The sequence below is a fragment of the Arvicola amphibius genome, chromosome 1 (assembly GCF_903992535.2).
Source record: "Arvicola amphibius chromosome 1, mArvAmp1.2, whole genome shotgun sequence".
NCBI lineage: Eukaryota > Metazoa > Chordata > Mammalia > Rodentia > Cricetidae > Arvicola > Arvicola amphibius.
Window position 1 is genome coordinate 153628745 of NC_052047.1, and position 17425 is coordinate 153646169.

Sequence of the window (17425 nt, forward strand, 5' to 3'; positions counted from 1 at the left end):
TAAGAAAGGAAGAGGCGGGATGATGTATACCCAGAAGGGAGATGACTTATTTTGGCCTCTAGGTTTGCTTCTTGAAATATTGGAGCTTTCTGGAATGACCCCATGGGTGGCTTTCTTGACTTGATTTGCCCAATGTATTTGTCATGATGGTTGGAACTGGAATATACATACTTATGGAACACAGGCAAAGCAAAGGCTTAGTAATAAAGATGCAAGAAGGATGTGCAGACTTGAAGGACTCTGATGTTGTGTCACTATACTTGTCTCTGGGTAGGGAGGCAGAAACAGGAGGTCCCTCTAGAGACCATCCTTCCCCCCAGAAAGCCCCAGGACTCACATCACGGTAGCAGGAGGCTATAAAGGCATTCTTAGAAGACTTCTGGACAAGGCATTGCTGCATTATGTAGGTAATAATGATCCCACCAAGAATCATCATCCCGGGGTCTGGAAGTAGAGTGAATGGAGAGGACATGCTGATCTGCATGTTGGAATGTCTGAGCTGTAACGTGACTCACACTCCTATGGCTTTGGGAACTCCCACATTCTCTCTCAGGTCCATAGGTAAAAGGCCTTTCTGGGTCTTTGAGAGTCTCCAGGGTAGATGAGAAAGAATGGTTACTTTGCTCCCTTACAGCCAGTGCCTCTGTAAAGAAGCGGGGGGCAGGTTGCTCAGCTAGAGTGTTGGAGACCTGGTTGCCACCTGCACGGGCGGGTATTGTATGATTGTGTAAAACGAGTGAGTCTATGATCAAGTCTGGTGGGCTTTCCCCAGGAGCTGCTGAGTCTGACTGGAGGACCCAGATTGCACACTGGGGAGGAGGAACGAGGGCTTCTAGGCAGGGTTGTGAGGCTTCAGAACGGAAACTCACTCTTTGGGCACTAGGGCCTCTCCCAGACCACACATAAATGAAGGCAAAACACTCCATACACATAAAATAAAAATGAATAACATCTGAAAACAATTTAAAAAGGGTGATTTAAGGTGATGAACGGGTGAGCTTCACATGGCCTGTTTGCCTAATGTCTTCTCTGTGTCTTCAGACAGCAGAATGCTTTTTCTCTAGGTGGGGACAGAGGGTGAGCTCCATATTCAGGGGGACAGGCAAGGGAAGGTGGGAGTGACCTCCCGCTTATAGGTTTTCTCAAGTGCCTGATGACACATTTTGGGTCAGAGCATCCTGAACCTCATCAGATTTGTGTATATCTTTTATGTCTGAAGAAATGTAGACTTTACCATCTGTTCTGTTTTAATAGTTTGTTTTTGGTGTGGGTATATGAAGGAAATCTGACTCTCTATATTTGTGTGTTTGGAAGAATTACTCTTTCATGGCCTTTTTCTCAAAAAAAAAAAAAAACAACAAGGTTTATTTCTCAACCTTAGCATTGTTGCCATTTTGGGCTAGACCTTTCTTTGCTCTGGGGATGTCCTGTGGTTGTTGGGTATTTAACATCACCTCTGGTTCCTACATAGCAGATGCTGTAGTACCCTTGCTCCACTAGCAATTTTGACAACTCATCTCTAAATATGGCTGATCCCATCTCTCATGGTTGGAAACGGAAACCCCCAACTCACGTGTTGGTTTCTTATACATGTTATCTTGAATCATATCAGCAGACTTCACATAGTCTGTCTTATAGGCTGGGCATTTGTATACGCCCCAAAATCATATACTAAAACTCAACGTACGGAACTCAGTGGTGTCAGTGTACAAAGGTACCGGCCATTTCAGAGGCTGGCCCTCTCTGGAGGTCTCCCAGCTCTATGATTTCTCACTCCTTCTTGCATCACTGTTGGAAAAAAACCATATCCACCTGAGCTTCTTCTGTGTTGCTCCCCCCACTCCCGCCATACTGCTCTGGATTAGCAAAAGAGATTTTTTTTTCCTTTTAAGGCCAGTAGTTTGCTTATCCACAAGGTCAAAAACTATATCATGTTCACGTCTGCCACGAATAAAGCCTTGGGCATTTCTGATGCTTAATATATATTTATTAGAAGATTGAATGACGAACAGAGGGAATTTGGGTGATGAGATAACAATTTTTCTATTCTATTTCTCTATTCCTGTAGGCAGGGAGTACGTGGTTGTACATACACCAAGGCTGGCGGAGAGACGCCTACCACCATACAGATGCGCGTGTCTCGGGAGGACATCTTCATGTAAATTCACTTCAGTCTCCCACCTTGTTCTAGTAGAGAGCCAGCAGCACTTGCCAGGGTGAACTGAAGCACAAGTCCACAGAATAAGCAGTAAGAGAGACATTTCCCCCAGTTTGTCAGGAAAAGAAGAACCTGGCTTACAGGAGCCTACGCAGGGGAGGCCATCACTTGGTCTCAGTGAAAGTCTTCTAGAATTTTCACCTTCACTTATCTGGAGTCTTGAACTACACTGGAGTAACTTGGTACTGGGATTGGTGGTTCTGGGACGACTGTTGGATTTGTTGCATAGACATTTGGAATGACCACATCCACCTGAAAAACAAAGGCACACAGCAGGTGCACACTTCCAGAACGCTAGAGTAGTCCTCCAGAGGTTCATTGCTGGAAGCCTACACTCTAGCATGGTGTGGCTGAGGTCTGGGGACAGCGATTAGGCTGTGGGTACCCCTTTCATGAATGGGTTTATTCTTGACTCAGGGAGAGGGCTACTTTTCTCAAGAGGATGCTGTAATAAAGCAAGGCCACCCCACATGCTTCAACCTTTCTCAACGAGGCCACTCTTCGTTTTCCTTCTCTGCTGTGCTATAACCCAGGCAGAGAAGGCCTCTGCTCAGAAGTACTCGAGGGCAAAGCTGTGTAGCTACTCCAGCCACTAGAACTGAGAGGCAAGAAGACCTCTTTATTTTATAAATTACCCAGCCGAGTGCTAACAATGGAGAGTAGACTAAGGCACCCCAGCAATAAAGACAAGTTAAAGGTAAACACTGAGACCTGTGGCTATTTTCCCACTTCCTCCTCTTTCGCAGGAACAAAATCCACAGAGACCCTGTTAGTCTTCCAATCTCTTGGGGTGTATTTCTACCCACCAGGGCACCCCAGGACTCACATTGTTGTGCTGACAGCAGGTCACTTGGCAGCCAAAGTGCGAAGACACACTAGCAATGCAGAGCTCCAGAAGGCAGAAGATGAGAAGCACACCAGAAATAGCCATGCCTATATTCTGGAATCAGAAAAAAAAAAAATTCGAGGGCATCAGTACTGGGCCAGGAGTTTGACAAGACTCTGCAATGGGCCCTCTGTGTGGCCTTGGCAAAGTCTCCCTCTCTTAGCCTTATGGGGACAATTGTCTCCCAGGTCTTTGTGAGGCTGAAGTGTGGGTGGAAAATGATTATTTTATCATCCACTGCAGTGGCCTTTTTGGGAGGAGAATCATTGGTTAAGGAAATGCTGTAAAAGGTTGTATCAGGGGTAATTTATTAATAAAATGGGTTGAGTAGAGAATACACATGGCCTTGTGTGTCAGAGGGATCAGCTGGATGCCATGCTGAAGAGAGCTTTGAGGAGACCAGGGAGGCAGGGGGCGGGGGGCGGGATCAGGACAGGGGAGGGGTAGGGATAGGGAGAGGGTCAGGAGCAGGGGTAGGAGCAGGGGAGGGGTAGGGGTAGGGAGAGGGTCAGGAGCAGGGGCAGGGGAGGGGTAGAGGTAGGGAGAGGGTCAGGAGCAGGGGCAGGGGAGGGGTAGAGGTAGGGAGAGGGTCAGGATCAGGGGTAGGAGCAGGGGAGAGGTAGGGATAGGGAGAGGGTCAGGAGCAGGTGCAGGGGAGGCTGTTTTGGTGACTGAGATGAGAGACACAGTAGCTAGGACACACTCTACACTGGGAAGAAAGTGGAAAACATGTCTGGATTCTGTATGCATTCTTCCCCCACCCCCCCCAAAAAAACCCAGCTGGATTCTTTAAGGACCCAGCTGAGAAGTGAGAGAGAGGGGTCAATGGTTTTGTCTCTAGCAACTGAAGGATGGAGTTGCCTTGTGAGAAGGAGAAGCTGAAAGCAAGCTTGTGTGCCTCTAGAAAACCTTTAAGAAAATGGAGGGGAGAGATAGTGTAGAAGAGAGAGGGGGCTGGGGAGGGGAGAACTTGTCTGCTGGGAGGGGCTGTGGTCTACGGGCAGGCAGAGAGAACATGCCCAACGCCGCCCATTAGGTTCAGTCTCGCAATCCCCTGTGGCCGCTGAGTACCAGGTTTGAGTGCTGAGGCCATAACGGAGACGTCGTCAGTGTAAAACACAACCTGGATTTCAAAGTGTCACTCCTCAAAACGAAAATGTCTCCGACCCTGACTGCACCTTAAGGCCCTGCCCCCCCCATTTCTCCCACATTAACAAGAATCAGAGGGAAGACCTAGCTGCTGGGCTCTTTCTGGCATGGTCTGAACATAGCTGAGGGGTGGCAGAGATCTTTGACTGAGGACACTCACCCTGCTGCCGTAGTAATGGTAGTTAGGGATAGCTGTTCCTGTGAAACACATATCCGTGATGAAGAGCATAACGCCCACTGCAGAAGAGATGGCGCTGAAGATGTTCAGGCCCACACTGGCATTCATCTGGAGAGGACACACAGGGTCGAGGCGGGAGAGGAAGCTGAGCAAAGCTGAGACGCCAGATTCAGCACGCTCCCGTCCTCCATTTGCACTGTGTTCAGTTAGACTGTGTGTAATCTTTACCGTCAAAACCATTTGATGGTAAAAGTCAGGGTTCAATGGTATGAAACCCTTTATGCATCTGGACCATCTACAGAAAGGTATGTCTAGATATGTTGAACTTCCCTTTCTGGATGTTTTCCACTAGTGCTCATCTGATTGTAGGGTCCTGATCACTAGGAAACAGTTACTCCGGGCAACCTGCCATCAAGGAAGCAGCTATTATACTGGTCCATTACTAGGGAAGCAGAAAAAGCTCTTTCTACGTAGTTCTTCAGAGTTCAGTTTCTGGATTTCTTAGTGAAGCAGGTGCTGGAACCTTTACTGGCCCCTGCAGAAATGTTTTATGTGTTCTATGTGCTATGGACATACTCTGTGTACTGTGTTCCGAGTACCTCCCAGCTTTGTGTCTCCTCCTATGAAGGTCTCCTATGCAAGCCAGTGCTTTCTTCCTCTGCCTTTCTTTCCATCCTGACACCTTGACAGTGGTGGAAGCATTGCTCTTCCTTTTCTGAGTTGTGTGTGTGTGGTCTGTGTCCTGTACGTAAGGGTTAGCGTGAAAGTGAGTGCCTTAGGTTTGGTCTTGGTGGAGCCAGAGTGAGGGAAGGATTGCTTGTCAGTCTTATTCCTTACTGTGACACTACAGATCCCCGCTGGACGCACAGCCTCAGAATGTGACTTACCAGGCATGGTGAATTGGGTTGTTTTTCTGCCGCCACTGAGAGAGATCCTGAAATGATAAACTTGTGCACGAGATTGGGAATTTACCAAGTGTTAGGCAGCAGTGTACGCTTTCTTAGGAATCTGATTCTGAGAGGGATGTCTCTCACAGAGTTACTTATGGCAATCCCAGCTCTGCAGTGGTAGAAAATGTGTTTGCTGCCTTGCTAAAGGACAGTGCTGGGATAGTCAGGATTTTAGGACTCACCAGAACAGGTCCCCCTTCCCCTGCCCATGGCTGCTGTTTATTTAAAAGAGCAGAGTACACACTGAGAACACATAAATTATAAACCATACACACAGTCAAAGAACCAGAGCAGGTTTTAAAATCTAGTTTGAAACTTAAATCATCTTTGGCGGATTAATAGCCGCTCCAAGTCTTTATTTCCTCATCTGAAAACAATGTGGCCGTTCATATCTTTTTAGGCATCATTGTTATAACTTATGTCTCATATTTACTATATCTTGTTCATAGTTCCCAACTGATGTACCTCATTTCCTGGTATTGGTTTACATATGTCCACCATCTGTTACTTTCCAGGGTTTTGACCAGGGTTTATGAGATGTGGACCCCCTGGAGGGGAGAGGGGAAGGGTACTGATTCCTCTGGGTGTCCAGACAGGAGTTCAGCACCAGTCCTTCTGGTTTCATGCCTGAATGGGTTCTGTCAATCACTTAGATAATGAATGAGAGTCTCTGACGCTGAGCATCACACAAGGGGAAATTTTCTCCCCCCATTGTTGGTGCTCTGCAGGCAACGTGGCTCAGGGATCGCTTGCCATTGCTTTCCCAGAGTGATAACAATGGTGGTCTGGGAGAGAGTAGCTAAGATTTCATAAAAGCTACTATCTGCTGGGTTCTACTTGAGGTGCTCTAAGAAATGGCTCTGCTGAGGGGAAGTTCACATACCTTACCATTCATCGATTTAAAGCACACAATCCCAGCATTTAAATATATTTACAGAGTTGTACAATGTGAGTCAAGAACATCCTCATCATCCCATACTTAAACCTTGAGCAATAGTCCACCTAACACTGCTGTTACTTCCTTTTTAAAGATGGGCAAAATCTGGGTCTAGGAGAGAAATCATTTTCTTCAGCAGTGTAGCCCCTAAGAAGTTACCATGCTCCAGTCAATACCACTCACCCATGCTCATACAAGCAATCTTAACTAAACTCAGTGGGTCAAAAGAAAAAAAAACACCATGAAAGTAGAAGGTGGACGAGTTGGGGGAAAGACAGGAGTTAGAAGGAGTGAGAAGAGGGTGCGAACGTGATCACAATATATAAATAAATGTATAAAATTTTAAAAATGAATAAAGTAAATTTGAAAAATGGGCAGAAGAGATTTATAGGTTTTAAACAATTCACCCAAGATCATCGAGCAAGTAGCAAAGCCCGAGACTAAACCTAGATAGCCCGACATCAGACTCAACATCTCAGTCTTCATCCCGTATTCCCGCTCAGGGCAGATTTGTGGTCACCTACAGCGAAAATGTGTCTGAGCTGCTTCCCTTCCAAGGAAAATGTCCTGTTTTTCTTTCTCTCATTGGAAAAACAAATCCAATTTTACAATGTTTCCCTTATAGAAATGTGTTAGGAAATAAGGGAAGGAAGTTGGAATTTCATGTTCTTGTTAGTCCTCTGGAGGTGCCGGAGGAGATGTTCTTCTCTCGGGAGAAGGAGGGCATTAGTATTAGAAGGGGACAGAAAGACAGACCCGGACTTAAAGAAGTGACAAACAACAACAACAACAACAACAACAACAACAACACACCCGAGGACAAGGGGAAGAAAGTTGTGCCCTGAAGGGCACATCCTGCTGTTCGCAGACACCCAGGGGCTCTAACATGGTACAGCAAGTCAGTGAGTAGCTGTGACATTATGAGATATTTCAATACAAGTCTATCTACAAGTACAGGCATCTGTAGAGGGTTGGGGGAAAGAAGGGGACTGATCTCTAAGTCCTGGTCAGAGTCCAAGGAAGAAGAGTCATGAACAGGAGGAGTCGTGGCTATGAGTCAGAGGGAACAGGATGTATCTCTGAAGGATACATCCTTATGGTTTTGCAGGCTTGTGAGGCTGTGGGAATGGCAGAGTGCCAAGCTATTTTATTAACATTGTACAGGAAAGGATGGCATTGGTTGCCTTCTAAGGTCATTCTGGAGTTTGGGTATTTATGGGAAAACTCATATTTGAATCACAGGTAGATGAGGGGAAAGCAAAAAGGAAAGGGAGTTGTAGAAGAGCAGTGTGCATGCATGTGTGTGTGTGTGTGTTGGGGAGGAACCAGGAAAAGAATGAGAGAGTCCAAAGGCAATAAACTGGCATTGAGAAAGGCTTGCAATTTTTTTGTGGAGTCACAGATAACCTTGATAATCTAATAAAAGCCATGGACCTTTTTAGAAAAAGAATGCATAGTTATTGTGTTGGAGATTCCACTGAAATGGCCTCTGAGCCCATCTATAGACAATAAGTTAGACATCTCCACTGCTGGGCCACTTACTATTGGATAACAATAACAAAATAGTTGTTTTTTAGCTTAGTCTTCTGGGTGTCTGTTGAACAATGTTGAAAGCCTAGCTCCAGTATTGTTTTCTTTGTGAGTTAAATGCTGCTATTATTGGGTTGATGATCTAGAAGAAACACCTTGTTTTTGGTGGGTACAGCTTTGTAGGGCGATAGCTTGATTTCTTACCCTCAGTTTCATATTTTCAAAGACCTAATCCTAGAACCTCATAATGTGATTTTAGATAGGGTTTTATTATATATCCCTGGCTGGCCTGGAGCTCACTCTGTAGACTGGACTGTCCCTGAACTCACAGAGATCCTTCTGCTTCTACCTCCAGAGTGCGGGGATTAAAGGTGTATTCTATCATGCATATCCATTAGCATTCTTATAAGTGGATGTTAACCTGGATGGACTATAAATTGTCATGTTAAGTGAAATAATTCAGAATCTAAAAGGTGAATACCACATAATTTCTCTCATGGGCAGATTGTAGTGTGTGTGTGTGTGTGTGTGTGCGCGCGTGCACGTGTGCGTGCATGCATGGTGTTTTAAGTCATGAAAAGGGGCAAAGAGATCATAAGATTGATGGCAAATGGCAAATGAAAGTGGCAACAGAAACTGGATATGAAAGTAGAAGGGGAGTGTGATGAACTGTCAACCTAATATTACCTAGATCATTTAGGTAATATCATTTCAACGAGAGATTGCCTACATTTATTTGGCCTGTGATTATCTTAAGTTAAGGATATGGGGAGACAAAAGTCACTGTGGGGAGCACCATTCCTCAGACGGGTTCCTGATTATGTCGGAGTTGAGAGCTTGAGTTGATCCCAGCAAGCACGTAAAGTAAGTGTGCATGCATTCATTTCTCTTTGTTCTTGACTGTATTTGATATGACTAGCTCTTTCAAGTTCTCAACACCTTGACTTCTTTTCAGTAAAGGAATGTAGCCCGTAGTCTGGAATCATAAGCTGAAGCAAATCCTTTCTCCCCCTGTGTTGCTTCATCAGGGTGTTTTATCACAGCAATAGAAAGGAAACTAAAACAGGGAGGTATTCGGGGAAGAAAGGGGTCAAGTGGGAGGGGAGCAGGGAAACAAGGGAGGGGAGTGCCAGGGAGAAGAGAAGAACAAAGTAGGAGTGAAAGTGCCATAATAAACCCATTACTTTGCATGCTAATTTAAAATACCACCATCACCAGTACCACCAGTACCACCAGTACCACCACCACCACCACCAGTACCACCACTACCATCAGTACCACCATCACCAGTACCACCACCAGTACCACCACCACCATCACCAGTACCACCACTACCACCACCAGTACCACCAGTACCACCACCACCATCACCAGTACCACCACTACCACCACCAGTACCACCACCACCACCACCAGTACCACTACTACCACCACCAGTACCACCACTACCACCACCAGTACCACCACTACCACCACCACCATCACCAGTACCACCATCACCATCACCAGTACCACCACTACCACCACCACCATCACCAGTACCACCAGTACCACCACCACCACCAGTACCACCATCACCAGTACCACCACTACCACCACAAGTACCACCAGTACCACCACCACCATCAGTACCAATACCACCACTACCACCAGTACCACCACTCCCAACATCACCAGCAGTACCACCACCATCAGTACCACCACCACCACCACCATCAACACCATCATCAGAACCACCAACACTACCACCACCAGCAGCACCACCACTTTTACCACCAGCACCACCAGCACCACCAGCACCACCACTACCATCATCATCATCATTACCATCATCATCATCATCAGTAGCAGCAGCAGCAACAGCAGCAACAACAACAACAGCAGCAACAACAACAACAAAGAAATTGGGACACAAGACAGGCACCAGGGGAAGATGGCTAGACATAGGTTAGGAGAGACTGCAGTGGCAATTACCAGCTGACATTCTTGTCTTGGATTTCTGGCCTTCAGAATAGGGAGATCACACATTTCTATGGTCTGGTGCTACCCAACTGATGGCAGTTAGTTATAGTCCATCCCAACCCCTTCTCCAACTAAGACTTTTGATCAAGAACCTCCGTATTCCCCAGCAGCTTGATGAGGCTGCCCTGAGCATCAGACTGGAGCTACTCACCCAGATGCCTCCCCAGAAGGGGAAGCCTCCATAGAGGGACACGGGTATATAGTACCCAAAAAGGTTGGTGAGCATGATGGAGCCCAGGCCAATGTGCACCAAGCCAATCAGGATCTGGATGGCCTGTCAGGAGAGCCACAAGCTGAAGTCTTTGCCTCTAAGCCCTGATCTTGCCTTTCCTCTTACTTCCTTTATGTAATACCCATTTGGTGTCCCTGGTCTAAAAGATAATGCGAGAAACATATTAATAAAATCAAAACTACCTATAATCAAACCCTCCCTGGAGAAAGCAAACATTTACATTTCATTATAACCTTCTATTGTTCTTTTTCAAACGCATAATCTTGGTAACATAGAAACAATGTCTCTGTACTTTATTAACTTAATGCTTCATCCTGAGAATATCCTTGGGTTGTTAAATTTTCTTGGTATGTATGAGTGTGTTTGTACATGTTCATACGTGTATGCGCATGGATGTGTGTGAAAGTATGTGAGTGTGGAAGCTGGAGATTGATATCAGGTGTCTTTATCAGTCATTTTCCATCTTATTTTTCTGATACAGAGTCTCTCACCAAACATGGAGCACACCAGTTGGTTAACATTGCTGGCCAGCAATCTCCAGGGATCCTCTTGTCTCTTCCTTCCCAGTGCTGGTATTATAGGCTCATGCTATTGTACCTAAGTTTTACATGATTACTTTGGGTCTGTATTCAGGTCTCTACACTAGCAAGCACTTTGCTCTCTGAACCACTTCCCTATTCACTAGCTATTTTTCAAAATATTCTCTAAGGGCTTCCTAGAGTTTCTGAGGGCAGCTCTAAGATTGATGTTGGATAGGCAAGATGACCCTTAGTTTTTATATTACACACAGTCTTAGGTTCAGCATCCTTGTGTGTAATTTTTTGCCTTTAATTTTTTTTCTTGTCTCGTAGATTCTTTGTCCTTCCTTACTCTTTACCGAATTTAAGTGTTGAGGTCCTAGTTTCTCTGCATATGGCCTGATATGAATATAGGAATGTGGCTGATGCCATGGATCAAGATGAGATCATGCTGGAATAGGGCGAGTTCCAATCCAATATCACCAGTGTCATTACTTTAAAAAAATTAGTTGTGAAAATCTAGGATTCTGGATCCAAAGCCTACTTCAAAAACCAAAATAAAACGAAACAGCCACGCATGAATCTGAGTGATGCTGCAGCAGCCAAGGAGCTACTAGAAACTGGGAGAAAGATCTGTAAGAGATCTTTCCTTTATGCCTGCAGGGGGAGCTACCCAACCTATGGCAGTTCTTCCATCCCGACAGACTTTGATTTTAGATACATATTCTCCAGAAATGTGAAGCAATGCATTTCTGTTATTCTTGGCTATCAGTCCATTGGCTATATTATAGCATCCATAAAAAGCTAATATAAATACTGCTGTGTGTGTGTTTCCTGCAGATATGCTGTATAAAGCATATATATTGTTTCCTTAGGTTCATACTAATGGTACATTAATAACATATCTTGGAATAAGACCCAGCCATTTCACAAAGAGCTTCCTTGTTCTCTTCATGGTTCTATAACATTCTTTTTGTTATAAGTACAACACAGTGGCTTGACTAATATTAAACTGATGGATAGTATACCGGTTAGTTTTAACTGTCAATTTGATAAAACATGCAGTCACATAGGAAGACAGTATTAATGAGGAACTGTCTAGGTTAGGTTAGACTGTGGGAATTTCTGTGGGGGATTGTCTCCATTGCTCATTCATTCATGTGGGAAGATCCAGTCCGTCGTGGGCAGCACTATTCCCTAGACAGAGGTCCTGAACTGTAGAGGATAGAGAAAGATATAAGAGAACTCGAAGGAGCATAGATGTGTTAGTTCCCCTCTGCTCTAGCTGTGGATGTGATGTAACCTGCTTCAAATTCCTCTTTGACTTCCCTGGTAACCTGGAACTGTAAGCCAAACAAACTTCTTCCTCCCATCTGTTGCTTTTCATCAGAGTATTTTTTATCACAGCAACAGAAACAAAACCAGAAGAGTTTGGTTGTGTCCATCTTTCTGTCCCTACAAGCCACACTGCAACAAATAAACTTATAGGTACCACATTTCTTGTGCATGGTGGCTTATTTGGAGTCTAAAATCTCACAAATGGACCTCTGGAGATGGCTTTCAGCTTGCAAGTGCTTCACTAAGCACTTTACCAACTGAGCTATCCCAGTCTGCTGCTCCCTCTTTGGAATTTCTAGCCATTTATCTCAAGTCTCTGTTTTCCTCTCTCTGTAGCGTGGCCTCAGGGCTACACAAAGTGAACTTTCACTTACCCCTAGGACTTTGCCGTCTTTCAAGACTTTCTGGACTGGCACCGAACCAGGTGGATTTCCATGAATTATGTGGATTTGAGTCTGGTTGCCTGGATACAGAGGCACCTGAGCCACCGTTCCCGTGATCACTGGGTAACCATTGTAGGGTGGCACCACATATACAGAATTGGCCATGGGGCCTGGTGAAGTCATTGGGTTCATGCTGATGAAAGAAATAAATGCAATAGAGTCACTTGTCATTTGTATACTTGTGTTTACAGTTTTCAAAAGGTTTCAAGAGGCTGGGGAGATAGCCCAAACAGTAGCTACTTGCTACACAAGCATGTGGATATGAGTTTGGATCTCCAGCACCTTAGTGAAATGTCAAGCCTAGGATCTTGACCTTGAGATGTCTTAGCAGGTGAAGGCACTTACTGCCTGATGACCTGAGTTTGGCCCCTGGGACACACATGGTGGAACTGATTCCCCAAAGTTGTGCATTGATCTCCAAGAACATTTACTGGCACATCTGTGGTCATCCACAGTAAGCAAATAAAATGTAATAACAACAATAATAATAAAACAGATTTATTGTTATTGTCTTTATTGCCAAGCATACCTGCCGGGCAGGAGAGACAGGGAATCTCTAGGGCTAGCTGGTTACCAGTCTAAAAGACAAGATGAAGAGTGAGCGTAGAAGACACGCAACATAGACCTGTGGCCTCCATACATATGTGCACACATATGCTTGCACACCCACACAAGTGCACATATATAGGACTTTAAACACTTTAAAATAACTGAGAATGAAGCCAGGTGTCATGGTGAGTGGTGCACACCTTTACTCTCAGCCCTCAAGAGGCAGAAGCAGGCAGATCCCTGTGAGTTCATGGCCAGCTTTGTCTATAGAGTGAGTTCTAAGACTGCTAGGGTTTCACAGAAACCCTCTCTAAAAAACAAAGCAAAACAAATAAACAAAAAACAACCAGCCAATTAACCAACCAAGCAAATAAAAACCCCAACTGAGAATGACTTTTTCTTGAGCAATTCAACCCCATATCCTTGCTAATCCTATTTTAGAGACAATATTAAGCCTTCTTTACAGGACTTATTGAGAATGCCAGGCAGCCAGTGCTTTACAAAGGCATCTCTTTCAATCTTAACCTTAGTCCCACGGATTAGTAAAGTACGGCCCAGAGAGGTTAGGTGATCCCGGAAGACAGGCTGAGCCTTTTCCCCATTTGCATGGCTCCTAGTGTTTCCATCTTGGTTTGCATACATTGACATTATCTGGCTCTGGAGTGCCACAGTGGACTCTTGGGAACACTGAGTTCAGTTCTATTAGATTTTGGAAAAGGAAACGGAGAGTGAGACTTCTCCAGTATCAGGGACATATTAAAAAATTGGAGGTCATTGTGCTCAAGAAAAGTCCATTATCTGTGTAATGTGTGTGTGTGTGTGTGTTCCATGTCACACATTTGGAGGTCAGAGAGTAACTGGTGGAAGTTGAGTTTCTCCTGCCACCATGTGGGTCCTAGATCTCAAACTCAGGTCATCAGTCTTGGCAACAGTAACCCTTATCCGCTGAGTTTGTGTGCCTTTAAAATTTTCTTTCCTTTTCCCATTCCACTTTTGGAGCAGACACAGCAAACTGAGTGCAATACACCCTTCCAACATCTTTCATCCATTCCCCGTATCTCATGTGACATTCCCCTTTTCCCCATCCTTCAGCGATCCATACAAATACTTGATTATGTACACTCACCTTACTGTGTTGTTGCCAAGTAAGCCTCTCTTGCTGCTGTTCCCAACTCTCTGCTGTGGAAAACTTACTTCTCTAGAGAGTGACTGCACCCTGTCCAGTTGGACGATTCATTTAGAATGATCCAAAGTCCTCTCCACTTCTTTCCCGGGCAAGGGCTGGGTCAGCAGCTGTTCAGAGCTTCCACACCCATATTTGCTTCCTGCTTTAGTCATGGAACCAATTAAATACAGTTCCATTTGTCAAGGGTTTCGTGATGCCTGAATGGATAGATTGTGCTGGGTGCTCTGGGAGACAAAAGAATGACCTGGGCACTCAGGGCTTGATGTACTGAGCTGAAATAGAGGACAGGATGACATCAATTTCACAGCAAAGAGATAAAGTGATCCCAGGAGAACACAGAGAGGAATGACTGATGGGCATTGGAGTGCTTCAATATTTGAAATCATTGAACTGCATTGAGAAAAGTTGGAACCAATGGGTAACCATATTTGTTAGCAAAGATTTCCTTATTTTATGTGTATGGGCTTTTTTTGCATTTATGTTTGCTTGTCTACTATGTGTGCAGTGACTAAAGAGGCGAGAAGAGGGACACTGGATCCCCTGGAGCTGCTACAGATGGTTGTGAGCCACCATGTAGGTGCTGAAAATTCCTACTGGTCTATAAGAGACACTCAATAAAATCTCACTGACTAGGCACATAAAGATGTGGGGATAGTTGAAACTTTGGAAGTTGGCCAGTTGAAAGAACATTATAGGCAGAGCCTATGTAAAGGGACAAAACCAAGAAGAGACGGGAGCACAGGACAAGCTTTGGGCAGCACAGGCACACATAAGGGACATTAAAAGTAAAAAGGGTGAAAAACCCAGATGCAGCCAAACCTTGCCAACACCCATTTCAACCGGATTTGCCCCTTAACTTCTTTCTTATTGTTTTTATTGAGCTATACATTTTCTCTCTTCTCTCATTCATGACCCCTATGCTCTCAATTCACTCAGAGGATCTTGTCTTTCTCACCGTCCTATGTAGATCCATGTATGTCTTTTTTAGGGTCCCCTTTATTGTCTAGGTTTTCTGATATTGTGGCCTGTAGGCTGGTTTTTCTTTGCTTTATGTCTAAAAGCCACTTATGAGTGAATACATATTATACTTGTTTTCTGGGTCTGGGTTACTTCACTCAATAAGTTTTTTTCTAGATCCATCCATTTGCCTGCAAGTTTCAAGATGTTATTTTTTTTGAGAATCTTTTGGGTATATACCCAATGATGGTATTGCTGGGTCTTGAGGTAGATAATTTCCTAATTTTCTGAGAAATTGCCATACTGATTTCCAAAGCCAAGGGAGTTTGCACTCCCACCAGCAATGGAGGAGTGTTCCCCTTACCCCACATCCTCAAAAAAATTAGTAGCCCTCTTTTATACAGATGATAAATGAGTTGAGAAAGAAATTAGAGAAATGGGGCCTGAGGAAACAGATTGAGCTAGCAACCTGACTCAGAGGCAGCGATCTCCACTGGAACAGGAGTGGGACTGAACCAGCTACCTAGGACAGAGAGGGAACAAACTCCACTGGGAGGAGAAACCAGGAACAAATTCAGTCCCAGGAGCCAACCCAGTCCCAGGATACTGGCGGATCAGGATTGAGCCAGCAACCAGATCCAGAGTCATCGATCTCCACCGGAACAGGTATAGGGGAATAACTGCTGAGCGAGTGAGCCAGAGCCAGAATCTGCTGAGGGTCTGGATGTGAATCTGGGACCTTCAAGGGAGTAGACCTAAGCCAAGACTCTGGTGGGTCTGCACGTGAATCCAGGACCTCCCAGGAACTAGGCTTGAGCCAGGACCTCTGCCAGTCTGGGTGTGAATGAACCTGGGACCTCCGATGGAGCAGGCAGGAACCATAGATCTCAGTGGGTCCAGTCATGAGTCTGGGACCACAGAGAGAATAGGCCTGACCCAGGACATCTGTGGGTCCGGGCATTGGTCTGGGACATCAAAGGGAATAGGCAGGAACCTGGAACCTCTGTGGGTCTGAACATGAGTCTGGGACCTCTGAGGAAGCAAGCAGATCCTCTGTGGGTCCAGGCACACCAGAACCGGGGACCTCCGAGGCAGTAGACCAGAACCAGAAACCTTTCCAGGTCCAAATCCAACCTAGGGACTTCTGCAGGAGGGAATTCAGATCAGGATTTATAGATACAGGTCAAAGCCAGTAACCTAGCCAAAGTTGCCCTGAGGCAAGGAACTCTACCTTGGGCAACAAATTACACAGGAGCAGACTCCTAGAACAGAAAGAGCCAGAGGAAACAAGCTCCACCAGGAGCAGAAGTCAGGAGCAAATCCAGCTCTGGGAGCCAACCCAGTTCCCAGACACTGGTGGATCAGGATTGAGCCAGCGACCAGATTCAGAGTCAGCGATCTCCCCCAGAACAGGTCCAACTCCAAGCCAGGGACTTCTGCAGGAGGGGATCCAGACCAGGGTTTATAGAAACAGGGCAAAGCCGGCAACCTAGGCCAAAGTAGGCCTGAGACAGCAAACTCCAAGAGAGCAGAGCAAAGCACAGGAGCATTGAGCTATCTCCAGGAACATGGAGTAACTAACAGGGCAACTAGAACTGTGACACTGACTACTATGAGGAACAATCATCTGAGCTAACAGAATCTCAGACAACCCCAACCACACCTACTAGAGGAAAAGATGAGTAGAAAAGGTAAGATCACACTCTACACCACAAAAAGCAACACAACACCAGTAAAACCTAAAGACCCTACAACAGCAAGACCTAAACAACCAAATATGGATGAACCAGAAGAAAATGACCTAAAAATAGCTTCAAGAGAATGTTTGAAATTCTTAAAGACAAAATGAGAAATTCCCTTAAAGAAACTGAGGAAAAGACAAACAAAAAATTGGAAGGCATCAGAATATCACCTAAAGAAAACCAAGAAAAAGAAATCAAACATATGAAAGCAACTATACAAGACTTGAAAACTGAAATAGCAACAATAAAGAAAACACAAGCCGAAGGAATTATAGAAACAGAAATCATGAGAAAAAGATCAGGAACCACAAAGGCAAGCAGGAACAGCAAAGTAAAAGAGAAGGAAGAGAGAATCTCAAGCACTAAAGATACAATAGAGGAAATAGACTCATCAGTCAAAGAAAACATTAAATCTAACAAAAGCTTAATCCAAAATATTCAGGAAATATGGGGCACCATGAAAAGACCAAACTTATGAATAATAGGGATAGAAGAAGGAAAAGAAGTTCAACTCAGAAGCACAGAAAATATATTTAACAAAATCATAGAAGAAAACTTTCCCAACCTAAAGAAAGATATGAAGGTACAAG

At 44.9% G+C, this 17425-nt stretch overlaps 1 protein-coding gene across 1 annotated transcript; it reads right to left on the bottom strand.

Annotated features, from left to right (window-relative positions):
• Positions 1–2365: 2365 nt before the first annotated feature.
• Positions 2366–12533, bottom strand: Ms4a8 (membrane spanning 4-domains A8). The gene is made up of 6 exons (XM_038336500.1): positions 12333–12533; positions 10022–10144; positions 5319–5378; positions 4408–4539; positions 3045–3158; positions 2366–2470 (listed from the first exon to the last, which is right to left on the bottom strand). Exons 1-6 carry the CDS (start codon positions 12531–12533, stop codon positions 2366–2368), a joined length of 735 nt encoding a protein of 244 aa, XP_038192428.1.
• Between the last annotated feature and the right edge of the window lie 4892 nt (positions 12534–17425).